General features: G+C 46.1%; 1 protein-coding gene across 1 annotated transcript in view; it reads right to left on the minus strand.

Annotated features, from left to right (window-relative positions):
• The window catches only part of kdr (kinase insert domain receptor (a type III receptor tyrosine kinase)), a 19,420-nt gene extending 9,366 nt beyond the window's left edge, over positions 1–10,054 (minus strand). The window contains exons 1-15 of the mRNA XM_077017116.1: positions 9,758–10,054; positions 8,232–8,328; positions 7,706–7,920; positions 7,028–7,149; positions 6,727–6,898; positions 6,434–6,564; positions 5,944–6,127; positions 5,624–5,741; positions 5,153–5,322; positions 4,610–4,766; positions 2,438–2,549; positions 2,130–2,238; positions 1,472–1,813; positions 1,224–1,370; positions 550–681 (exon numbers count right to left, since the gene is read on the minus strand). Of these exons, the coding sequence (XP_076873231.1) occupies positions 550–681; positions 1,224–1,370; positions 1,472–1,813; positions 2,130–2,238; positions 2,438–2,549; positions 4,610–4,766; positions 5,153–5,322; positions 5,624–5,741; positions 5,944–6,127; positions 6,434–6,564; positions 6,727–6,898; positions 7,028–7,149; positions 7,706–7,920; positions 8,232–8,328; positions 9,758–9,821 (2,272 nt within the window). The 5' untranslated portion in view covers positions 9,822–10,054. The remainder of the gene's footprint in view (positions 1–549; positions 682–1,223; positions 1,371–1,471; positions 1,814–2,129; positions 2,239–2,437; positions 2,550–4,609; positions 4,767–5,152; positions 5,323–5,623; positions 5,742–5,943; positions 6,128–6,433; positions 6,565–6,726; positions 6,899–7,027; positions 7,150–7,705; positions 7,921–8,231; positions 8,329–9,757) is intronic.
• Between the last annotated feature and the right edge of the window lie 338 nt (positions 10,055–10,392).

The raw sequence follows: 10,392 nt of genomic DNA on the forward strand, positions 1-10,392 counted from the left end.
ATAATATTTGAGTTGTATTATATAGTTATATTTCATTTAGATCAAATTGAATGTAGAACTTGGTCATGTTTGAACGATGGAACATTTTCTTTTTGGGACGTTTGGCTGTCAGTTATCTCTGCTTTATTAGTTCTGACTGAATGTAACTTGATTAACGTGAGTCAGATTTAGTTTTTGGAAGCACCACAGTTTTGGACAGAGGCCGTGCACAAGGCAATCTCATTTAAATTACTTCTCATTTTTTTCTGTGAACATTTTCTAAAAGGAGACGATGTTGTCTCATCGCTTTCTATGACGTGTTTGACGGATTCCTGAATGTGATGGGACAGTTATGGAACAGTACAGAGTGCTACTGCCTTCACCCAGCACCACGAGTCACCACAAGCAGTGCTTGTCTCTTTTACCTCCATGTGATAACAGGAAACACTGCATCTCCCAGAGAGCCCAGACCCCGGTGTGATTGTGGGAACAGACGCAGACGGTTCAATCCTGAACTGAAATGTTTGACGCCTCACCATCACTCATCATGGAGAAGTCAGTAGGACTCACCCTCCACTGTCAGGTGGGCCCTGCTGTAGTCACAGCCCAGTGTGTTACAGGCTGTGCACACGTACAGGCCGCTGTCTTCCTTCTTCACTCTCTGGATGGTCAGGACGCGGTTGGACTCCGTCAGGATGATGCCTGCGAAAGCAAACAAGCCACGTGTCTTCTCATTCAAGTAACACGATTAAGGAAGAGTTCCTGACATGTTCGATTACTTACAGAGGAAAATACTACCATGTACTGGAGCACAACTACATATTCATGTGTACGTAAATACACATACATGTAGATATTATGATTAAAGCCATTTATTAGGATGGTTAATTGTTAAAGCTAAGTGATCCTACGATAAATTCTGTATTATTTTATTAAATGTTGGTTATGTGGGAGAGTCTCTGTTTTGTTCAGTCTGCAGTGTCCATGTCTTTGGTATTAACTGTGTTTCAGTGAACATGATGTCACCTTCACAATTAAACTTTTGCACATAAACGCTGCTCAGAAAAAGAGCTTAACATTTCTTGGTTGGATTACGGTTTTGGCTCAAGTTACAAGTGTAACATGCCACACTTGTGTACGGCTCTGTTGTATTTCTTTCGTGTATGGCTCTCGTGTACGACTCTCGTGTGCGGCTCTCTGTCCCATGTCCCTGGAAGATGTGTCCAAAGAAAACAGTGCCTCACCGGATCCTTTAATGACGGTCTGGTTGTCTTTGGTCCAGGTGATCTGGGGCGTAGGCGTGCCGCTCGCCTCGCACACCAGCGTGGTGGAGTCGCTCACGTTCACCCGCTGGTCCGTCAGGTTGCTCACCACCCAAGCAGCTTCCAGAGCTGCACGCAAGGAAGGGAAGCAGGGGATGGTGAATGTCCAATCACGCGTGCCCACTGTGAGGGTGGGAGGGGTGTGGGCGGGACCTCTGGGAGAGCCTCACCTCGGAGACGCAGGTGGTGCAGCAGACAAGTCTTCTCGCTGCTGTCGGCGTTCTCCACCCGGCAGGCATACAGGCCCTGGTCTTGGCGCGAGGCCCCGGGCAGGTGCAGGTCCAGGGTGGCATTGGTGCCCGTCATGCTGGCGAGGGTGGTGTTGGAGCGGGACAGAGGGGCCAGAGCGAGAGAGCTGCAGGGAACCGCATCCGGGAGCTTGTCTGGGTCGGACGCGTTCAGCACACGATACCAGCTCAGGCTGGAGAAGAGCATGCGGTCTACCACGCAGCTCAGACGCACGTCATCGCCCTCTATAGGACTGGTGGGGTACACGCTGAGGTTGAGAAAACCTGGAGAGAGAGAGAGAGAGAGACCGACAGACAGACAGACAAAGTTGTATGAGAGATAGACAGAGTGTAAGAGAGAGAGAGAGACAGTCAGAGAGAGAGTGTATGTTAGAGACACAGAGAGAGCATGTAAGAGACAGAGAGAGACAGACAGGGGAGTGTATGAGAGAGAGAAACAAAGAGTGTATAAGAGAGAGAGACATTGAGAGAGAATGTATGAGAAAGAGACAGAGAGAGAAACAGAAAGATAGAGCGAGTGTATGAGAAAGAGACAGAGAGAGAGAGAGAGAGAGGTGCACCTGAAATGATGAGCACTTACGAGTCACTTGGAAGACGATGACTCTGTCCTCCACTCCCACCTTATTGGAGGCGATACATCTGAACAGGGCGTGGGCCACAGCCTTCTGGATCTTCAGAGTACTGACCGTCTGCAGGGGAGCACACACACGCTACCCTCTCAGCAAGCACGCCAGACGCCCATGCGGACCTCTGATACCACCAGGCATTAGCGTACACTTTCCCAGTGGAGAAATGGATTTGAGAGATGGTACACACTAGTGATGGGGTGTGAGGATTTGGTAGTGAGGCAGAGTTGTGTCCTCACGTGGGAACTAGTGTGGGCGTTACCTTGAGGGAGGAGTCAGTGATGCTGGTGGGCGGAGCGATGCGGTTCCTCCCTGTGTTGTTGGAAATGTCCCTCCATTTGTCCTCACACTCTGTGCTCTGATCAGCCCTGAGCCTTGGACACAACAAACAATAATATGAACAACACACACACACACACACACACACACACACACACACACACACACACACACACACACACACGCACACAAGACGCACACACACCCACATTCTATTGGTGTAGAACGCGTTACCCAACAACATGTAGAAGAGACACGCATCTGCCACAAAGACCAACAACAACAACAACAACGACCTATAAATACATTTAGAGATCCCTAATCTTACAGACAGCTGGGACCGGACTGTTTCTGTCCCCGTGACATCCCTTATTTACATACAAAGAGAATGATAGGATATGTCAACAAACAGTGAAATGAAAGATATATAGAGAGAGAGAACCAAAAAGACAAAAGTTTCTGGACATGCATAAAACCATAGCTAGTGCTCTAAATAAAATGTGAAACTGGGATCAGTTTCAGATTCATTGTGCTGTCCTGGTTGTTTGATTAAGGAGTAAAAGACGGTGCAGAGGTTGGACATTTGAAGCCCTCTGTTCTGAGAACAACAGGAAGTTGTGATGAGGGGAGAGGAAGCCGTCAAAGGTGAAGACAGGAGATAAGGCCAAAAGTGTCTCTTGATCAGTCCTGACTTTGTCGGAGGATCTGTTGTCCAGTAATAGCCTTTCAATCAAAGTTCTGACTCGGATGAACCTCTCTTGGGTTTCTGATCACCATACAGACTGAAACTGTACAAGCATGAAGGTCAATGATCCAATCAGCACATTTCCATTCAGGGCATTTAGCAGACGCTCTTATACAGAGCGACTTACAAAGTGCTTTGCCTCTGCTCACAGAATACATCCTAGACAGTAAAAAAAACCCTTGAACGAGAGTACTACTAAACTACAGGAATCAATGTCATTACCTAGTATTTCAATTAAACAGGCTCACTTAAAACATGTATACCAAGAAGCACAAATAACCATATACAGATAATCATACAATTTAAAGAACGAGGACACGAAGTCCTATCTGCTGAGTTAGTGCTCATTAAGTACTCAACAAACTTCAGTCTACGTTTGAAGACCACAAGAGACTCTGCAGTCTGAGCAGCAAGTGGAAGATCGCTGCACCATCTTGGAGCCAAGACAAGGAATAGTCTTGAGACTTTAAGCATGGTGTTTCGAGTCAGGCCATGCTTGAGGTTTGGAGTGCCCATGGTACGGATCGGACTTTGACCCTCATGCAGGGAGGGGCTGGTGCATTATTGACCATGGACATTATGCAGGGAGGGGCTGGTGCATTATTGGCTTTGTAGGCAAGTCAAGGAAAGCAACCGACTGGGATTCCAGTTCCTGTTTTCCAAGAAAAGCAATTGGTTGAGATACGTGCTTCTAGAATAATATCTAATAATGATCCGTAAGGCTGGAAACAAGATATTGAAAATTTTAAATTATACTCGTGTTTGTCTGTCTGATGTTCTCCAGGAACACTGCTTGCACGTATGATCACTTTAGCTGGCTGTTCGTAGTGAAATTCACTACGCAGCTTGTGACTATGAGTCACAAGAATGTACAGAAACGAACTCTCCCTGCTCCTGCACGTCCGTCAAAGCAACGTCGTCATCTCCCACGCAACAAACCATTGCACGAATCCACTCTGTTTTGAACCAGGGCAAGCATTTCATTGTGTGGAGTCTGAATCACATCCTGGTATCTGTGAGAGGTCAGAGTTCACTCTCATTGTCTCAGGATCTGTTTTTCATCGGAACTCTCCTACTTCATTGGCTTTTCTCCTCTGAACAATCGCTCCAAACAGACCTTCCTGGGACCCAACAACGCACGCCATCAACAACACACACACACACACACACGTTCACATTTACACACTTGCACCCACTCTGCCCTAAAACTATTTAAAAGTTTAACATTTGGGACAATGTGCAACCGAATATAAACACAGACCACAACCGCAATACGGACAAATACAAGTCGTAAAAACACACACGCAGGTCAGGATCTGCAGTGCCGCTGTGTCAGAGGGAGGACTAAGACTGACCACGCTTCAGGGACCTGGATCACATACAGGCTCAGACAGTCACTGTCAGACTTACTGAAATTTGGCTGGACAATCCTCGCTGGGCATCCACTGCCACCTGATAGAGACGGGACTGGAGCCCCCGGAGGCTGAGCAGGTGAGCAGGGGACTGCTGCCAAACATGTGGACGTTCCCATCCAAGGGGACTTCCTTCTCGAAGATCTTAGGGTGAGCTTCACACAAACACAGAACGTGTGAGAGTCAGGAGAGTAGGTGAGGGGAGGTAAGAGAGGAGGAGATGAGAGGAGAGGAGAGGAGAGGAGAGGGGAGGAGAGGAGAGAAGAGGGGAGGAGAGGAGAGGAGAGGGGAGGGGAGGAGAGGAGAGGGGAGGGGAGGAGAGGAGAGGGGAGGATAGGAGAGAAGAGGACAGGAGAGGAGGAGAGGAGAGGAGAGGAGAGGAGAGGGGAGGAGAGGAGAGGAGAGGAGAGGGGAGGGGAGGATAGGAGAGGAGGAGAGGAGGAGAGGAGAGGGGAGGAGAGGGGAGGAGAGGAGGAGAGGAGGAGAGGAGAGGAGAGGGGAGGAGGGGAGGAGAGGTGACCACCAGCAGCAGTGACAGTACCATTGACCAGTAGCTGGAATGTCTGCTGCTGTTCCTCTCTGGTCATCTTATTGGTCAGGACCACAGTGTAGTTCCCTGCATCCCTCTCCGCCACTTCAAATATGGTGAGCGAGTCTTTGTCTGACTTCATCCTGTAGTCCTCGCTGGAAATGAGCTGACCATTCTTAAACCTGCATCAGAAACACAGACCTTAGCCACACCAACACCTGCTTACATTATTACATCTACATCACAATCTAGGAGAAGTGAAGGAAAGTGAATTTATATCAGGAACAATAAATGTAAGTCAGGGCTCTTCAAAAGTTTATTAATGATTCTCACAATATTATCCACTGACTATTCTGACAAAATTACAATTGTTCACAATTCACAGTTTCAAAATGTCCTAATGTGAACATACGGACATACACACACACACACACACACACACACACACACACACACACACACACACACACTTCTGATACTCACCACTTCACGTTGGGCTCTGGATAGGCGCAGTATTTAACTGGAATCTTTGCTTCTCTCTGACCAGTGTTTACGTCCACCGTGCGAAGCCGCTGTTCGTTCAGAGCGATGAAGGGCTTCTCTGTAAGAGCAAAAGCTAACGGTCAAAAACTTTCCAACTACACAGAAAGAAGGAAGAAATCAATAAATATTCAGCTCAAACACTGATCTCTTTAGAAAGATCAGCTTAGAAACACAATATAGCACAAATATAAGCTACAAATAATAACATAAATTGCTGTACTTAATCATCATCAAAGGAGGAAACTTTAGTCATCACATACCATAAACGACAAGAGATGCTCGGGCAGTTTTGATCATGTGACCGCTGGATGCTGTGCATATGTATTCCCCCGTGTCACTGGTCGTCACGTTCTCAATGAGGAGCAAGCTGGACATTTCTAGAGAGTTCCATAACTTCTTCTTATTGGACCTGGTCTCATAGTGTCTGGAACGGTTGGCATTTCTCTAAAAGGACAGAAACAGTCTAAATTCAATTAAATGGAGGACAGAACTGATAAAAACAGCTCAATGGAACTGTACTTGAATTGGTTCTGAAATGAACTGGCTTTTAAATGAACTGACTTGAATTTAATTTATTGAATTAAATTAAATGGAACTGAATTTAAAACAATATCCTTATTGGGTTCATGGCAAACACTAGTTTCCCGTGTTCACTATACCAGGGGTCCTTTATAAGCCTGGACAGGTGTTTTATACACACATCAGTGACACATGATGCATCAGCGCTGTAAGCCAGCTACACACACTCACCCAAGGCATTGACCACTGGAAGCTGATGGCCACATTCAGCTCGGTGCGGGCTGTGCAGTTGAGGACCAGCCTCTTTCCAATGGTCAGCTTCTCCTGTGCCGGACTCACCATGAGCTCATGGATCTTGAATCCTATGAAACAGAGATGTAGGAGAGGTGTTGTTCTCCCAAGTTCCCACACATTCTGCCGGTTACTGATCCCTCCTGAATTATGGTTGCTTGTCATGGCTTGACATTGGCTTCATCACCCCTAACAGACTGTTGACACGAGTGCACAAGTGCAGACGTCCTCACCTACGACAGTCACTATGTAGACAGAAGACTGGAAGGTTTCGTTGTGGATGCGTGTCTGGCAGAAGACCACGCCCGCATAACTGATCACATGACTAGGGAGGACAAAACCTCGCCTGCTATCCCAGTACACGTCCTTCCCCTCAGTGGGTACTGGATCCTTCACTGGATACTTCTGTTGAGGAAGTGATACGCAACTTACTAAACCTTTTGTGTGTGTGTGTGTGTGTGTGTGTGTGTGTGTGTGTGTGTGTGTGTGTGTGTGTGTGTGTGTGTGTGTGTGTGTGTGTGTGTGCGTGTTTACCGTGTACAGAGTGACGTTGAGGTCCTCTAAGGAACCCAAGCAAGGAATGACGACCTGCTCTCCCTCCCGGATGAAGACCACATCGTACTCCTGTGCTGAGCGGACAAACGGCATGCGGTAGTCTGGAGAAGAGAGAGACTGTTGAACGGTCGGCCAAACCCACACCGCTGCACCTCCAACACTTTCTGTTCTGGTTTAGTGCTTTGGACTGGAGGACCACGTGATGTTATTTGTAGTAACTGATCTGTAGAGGTTTAGAGTGCTGGTGTATGAGGTACTAGTGCTGTGTGAGGCAGTACACACAACATTCACTGTGCACATCCTCTGAACTGCCTCTGCTTGGAGAAACACAGAGGATGTTGGATCATGGTGGCTCTAACAGGAAGCAGAACGTATAGGTGACACAGGACATACATGGGGAGAGGTCAGAGGAAGTGTGCTAAGGCTAGATATTGCTCTCTCTCTCTTTCTCATTTTCCCCCTAAACTCACTAAGGTCCTAGAACAACATCTTCACCCCATCGGTGAACTCAAGCATTGTCCTTCAGATGGAAAAATCCTGAAAGGAACCTGGAATTAAGTCTACAAGCAACAAGACCCAAATGAGACGACAATGTTCAAGATAAATCAACCCTAAATTAATCCCTTAGTAAATGATACTGTACATACAGTAACTCACCTTGCACAAAGACATACACCATCACTGAGGTCTTGCCGTCCTCTACCGGCAGGTTTCTATAGGAACACCGATACTCTCCGGTCTCATTGGCCATCGCTGCTGTCAGTGTTAGAGTGCTACAGAACAGGCCATGCCCACTGCAGTCAGACACAGTGAGCCTGCTTTCAGATCCAGTCCTGTTGTAAGGTGTATACCACTCCAAGATCTGGCGCCCCCTATAGGACAAGCCAGTGGAAAAATCAGTGAAGTGGAGCCAAAATTCTCAGGCATTACATGAACTTATTATGAGCAATTCTTTAGTTAAATGATAAAAACTTAATTGTAATTCCCATTTTTTTAGTTTTTCCTATTCAGTTTTTTTTTCAAATGTATTTCATCCTCAAGTATGACAAATATTTTTTAAGTTAATGATGAAATGATCTCTGAGTGGATGAGTTTTAGATGCAATATTCATATGATCATTAGATGATTGTCCGGCCGAGCTGCATTTACATTCACCTCTCTGTGTACTGCTGTGTTCTCTTACCTGCAGGTCAGCTCCAGTGTGTCTGAAGCATTGATTTTGAGTGTTGTGTTTAAAACGCTTAGTATTGGAGGATCAGGTACAAACTTGAGCTCCATAGCTGAAATCAGAAGAGGTTAAACAGCTTTAATGTCATGTGAGCTTGTTCTATTCTGTATACTAGCAAGCGTATCTGTTACTTCACCTTATTTTCTTTGACGTTTTATCTAGCCTTGGAATTTTTTATAACATATTTAATTAGAAACACATCTGACACCTAAATGTATCCTCCATTACTGCTGAAGTAAAGAGGGTCCAAACGTAAGGGCTAAACTGTTCAAAGGGGGGTGGGGGGTTATTCTAGGCCATCGTGCTCTCTCATGACAAATATTTCTCATGGAACCAATACACGCAACTAAAACCAAGCAAATGAAACCATGATCCATGATAAGTGGCACAAGATTATAACGTGTAGAGCTGAGAGCAAAATCCAACTTTTACCCATCAGCCGACCTGTCAGTCACGTTGTTACATTAAGGAATTCCTGATTACTCCAGAATGTCAGTGAGTAGCATGTAGAAGGTTCTGGTTCAACATCCTGGGCTCAAATGCATCACGCTGCTTGAAGAACAACTGATCTGTGTGCTCACTTCTGTTCACATCACTGCACCAGTTAGGAAATGAGAGACAGTTCAGTCTGATCTGAAATCAGCACTGCTGGAGGACGGTGCTCCTCTAGCCCGAGCTGTTTTTCTACTGGTGCAGTAGTGGAGGTACAGTGGCCCGGTCCTGTCAAAACAGGAAACTTGGGCAGATGGGCTGGGGCGGGCCAAAATGCCCCCACGCTCCATGCTCTGAGGTGGGGTTCCTGCTTCAGAGGAACCAGGGACACAAACACACACACACACACACACACACACACACACACACACACACACACACACACACACACACACCCATGCAGGTTTTTGGCTACAATGCATGCACCCTGCTGGGTCCTGCTAATTCAAACACTGAATTTAAGAAATGCTGAGATCTGATCTTGCATGTATACTGGGGTCACTCCAAACAGTCATGGCAGCAGGGGACCAGACTGTGGCCAGAGAACAGAGATCAGTAGGAAGGGCGTTCAATTTCTGGGAGACCGTGTACAATTACAAACAGTTTTATAAGAGAAGGGATGGGAAGAGATCTAAGAGCAAAAAGGGTCTCTCAAATCTGTGGACCGATATAACACACCCTAGCATATGGAAATGACTTCAACGGCAAAGACTTTGAAACCTTTGAAATTTCATTCAGCTCGAGCACAAGAATGACATTCCTCCTTTCCTGAGGTGATTACAATTAGAACAACAGGAAAGAGATATATTTAGAGGTACTTCTAGACCAAACATACATTTTAGAAAAAACGACTTTAACAAAATATGAAGAGAATTTCACAGTAATTTAAGAATAAGGCCACTGAACGAATTTTAAAGTTATATATTATATTAAAATTATCTACGCCACGTGTTTGCTATACTCCAACTCATCCTTACAAAGTTACCTACCTGTCAGCCAACTGATTCCAGAAATAATGCCGACGAGAGAAAACACAGAAAATGTTTTTGCCATCGTGCGACAATAATAACGGACTGTTCCCGCATGAAAACACCCTTCAAAAGTTTGCAAAGGACAGCAATCCTTGTCGTCGCATCAGTGCCAATAGTCCTTTGAAAAATTGTTCACCGTAATCCACAAAACTCATAAAAGGGCCGGAAACAGAAAAAAGAAATCCACTAAGACCGCAGTTGCGCTCACACAGGAAACTCTTATAGACTCGTGCTGGTGGGATGCGTGAGGGCGCGACTGGAAACTCCTGGTGAGAACGCAGTGATGAGGAGGAGAGAGGAGGAGAGAGGAAGAGAGACGGCAGGAGAGACGGCAGGAGGGGCAAGACGGCTCTCTCTAAACCCTGGGGAGGTCAAGGTTCGAGAAATGTGTGATAGACGGGATCTGTTTACCAACAAAAGGCGGAGATGCAGTGAGTTTAATCAAGGAAACTTCTCGCTGTTTTGCATTGAAGTAAGAAGTGCGGATAGAGTGTAAAAACGCGGGATATTTTTTGTACAGAACAAAAATAGTGCTATATGTTACAACAGAGCCCAATGTGTAAATGTGGAGGTATGGGGATTTCACATTGTCC

The sequence above is a fragment of the Brachyhypopomus gauderio genome, chromosome 9 (genome assembly GCF_052324685.1).
Source record: "Brachyhypopomus gauderio isolate BG-103 chromosome 9, BGAUD_0.2, whole genome shotgun sequence".
Lineage (NCBI taxonomy): Eukaryota > Metazoa > Chordata > Actinopteri > Gymnotiformes > Hypopomidae > Brachyhypopomus > Brachyhypopomus gauderio.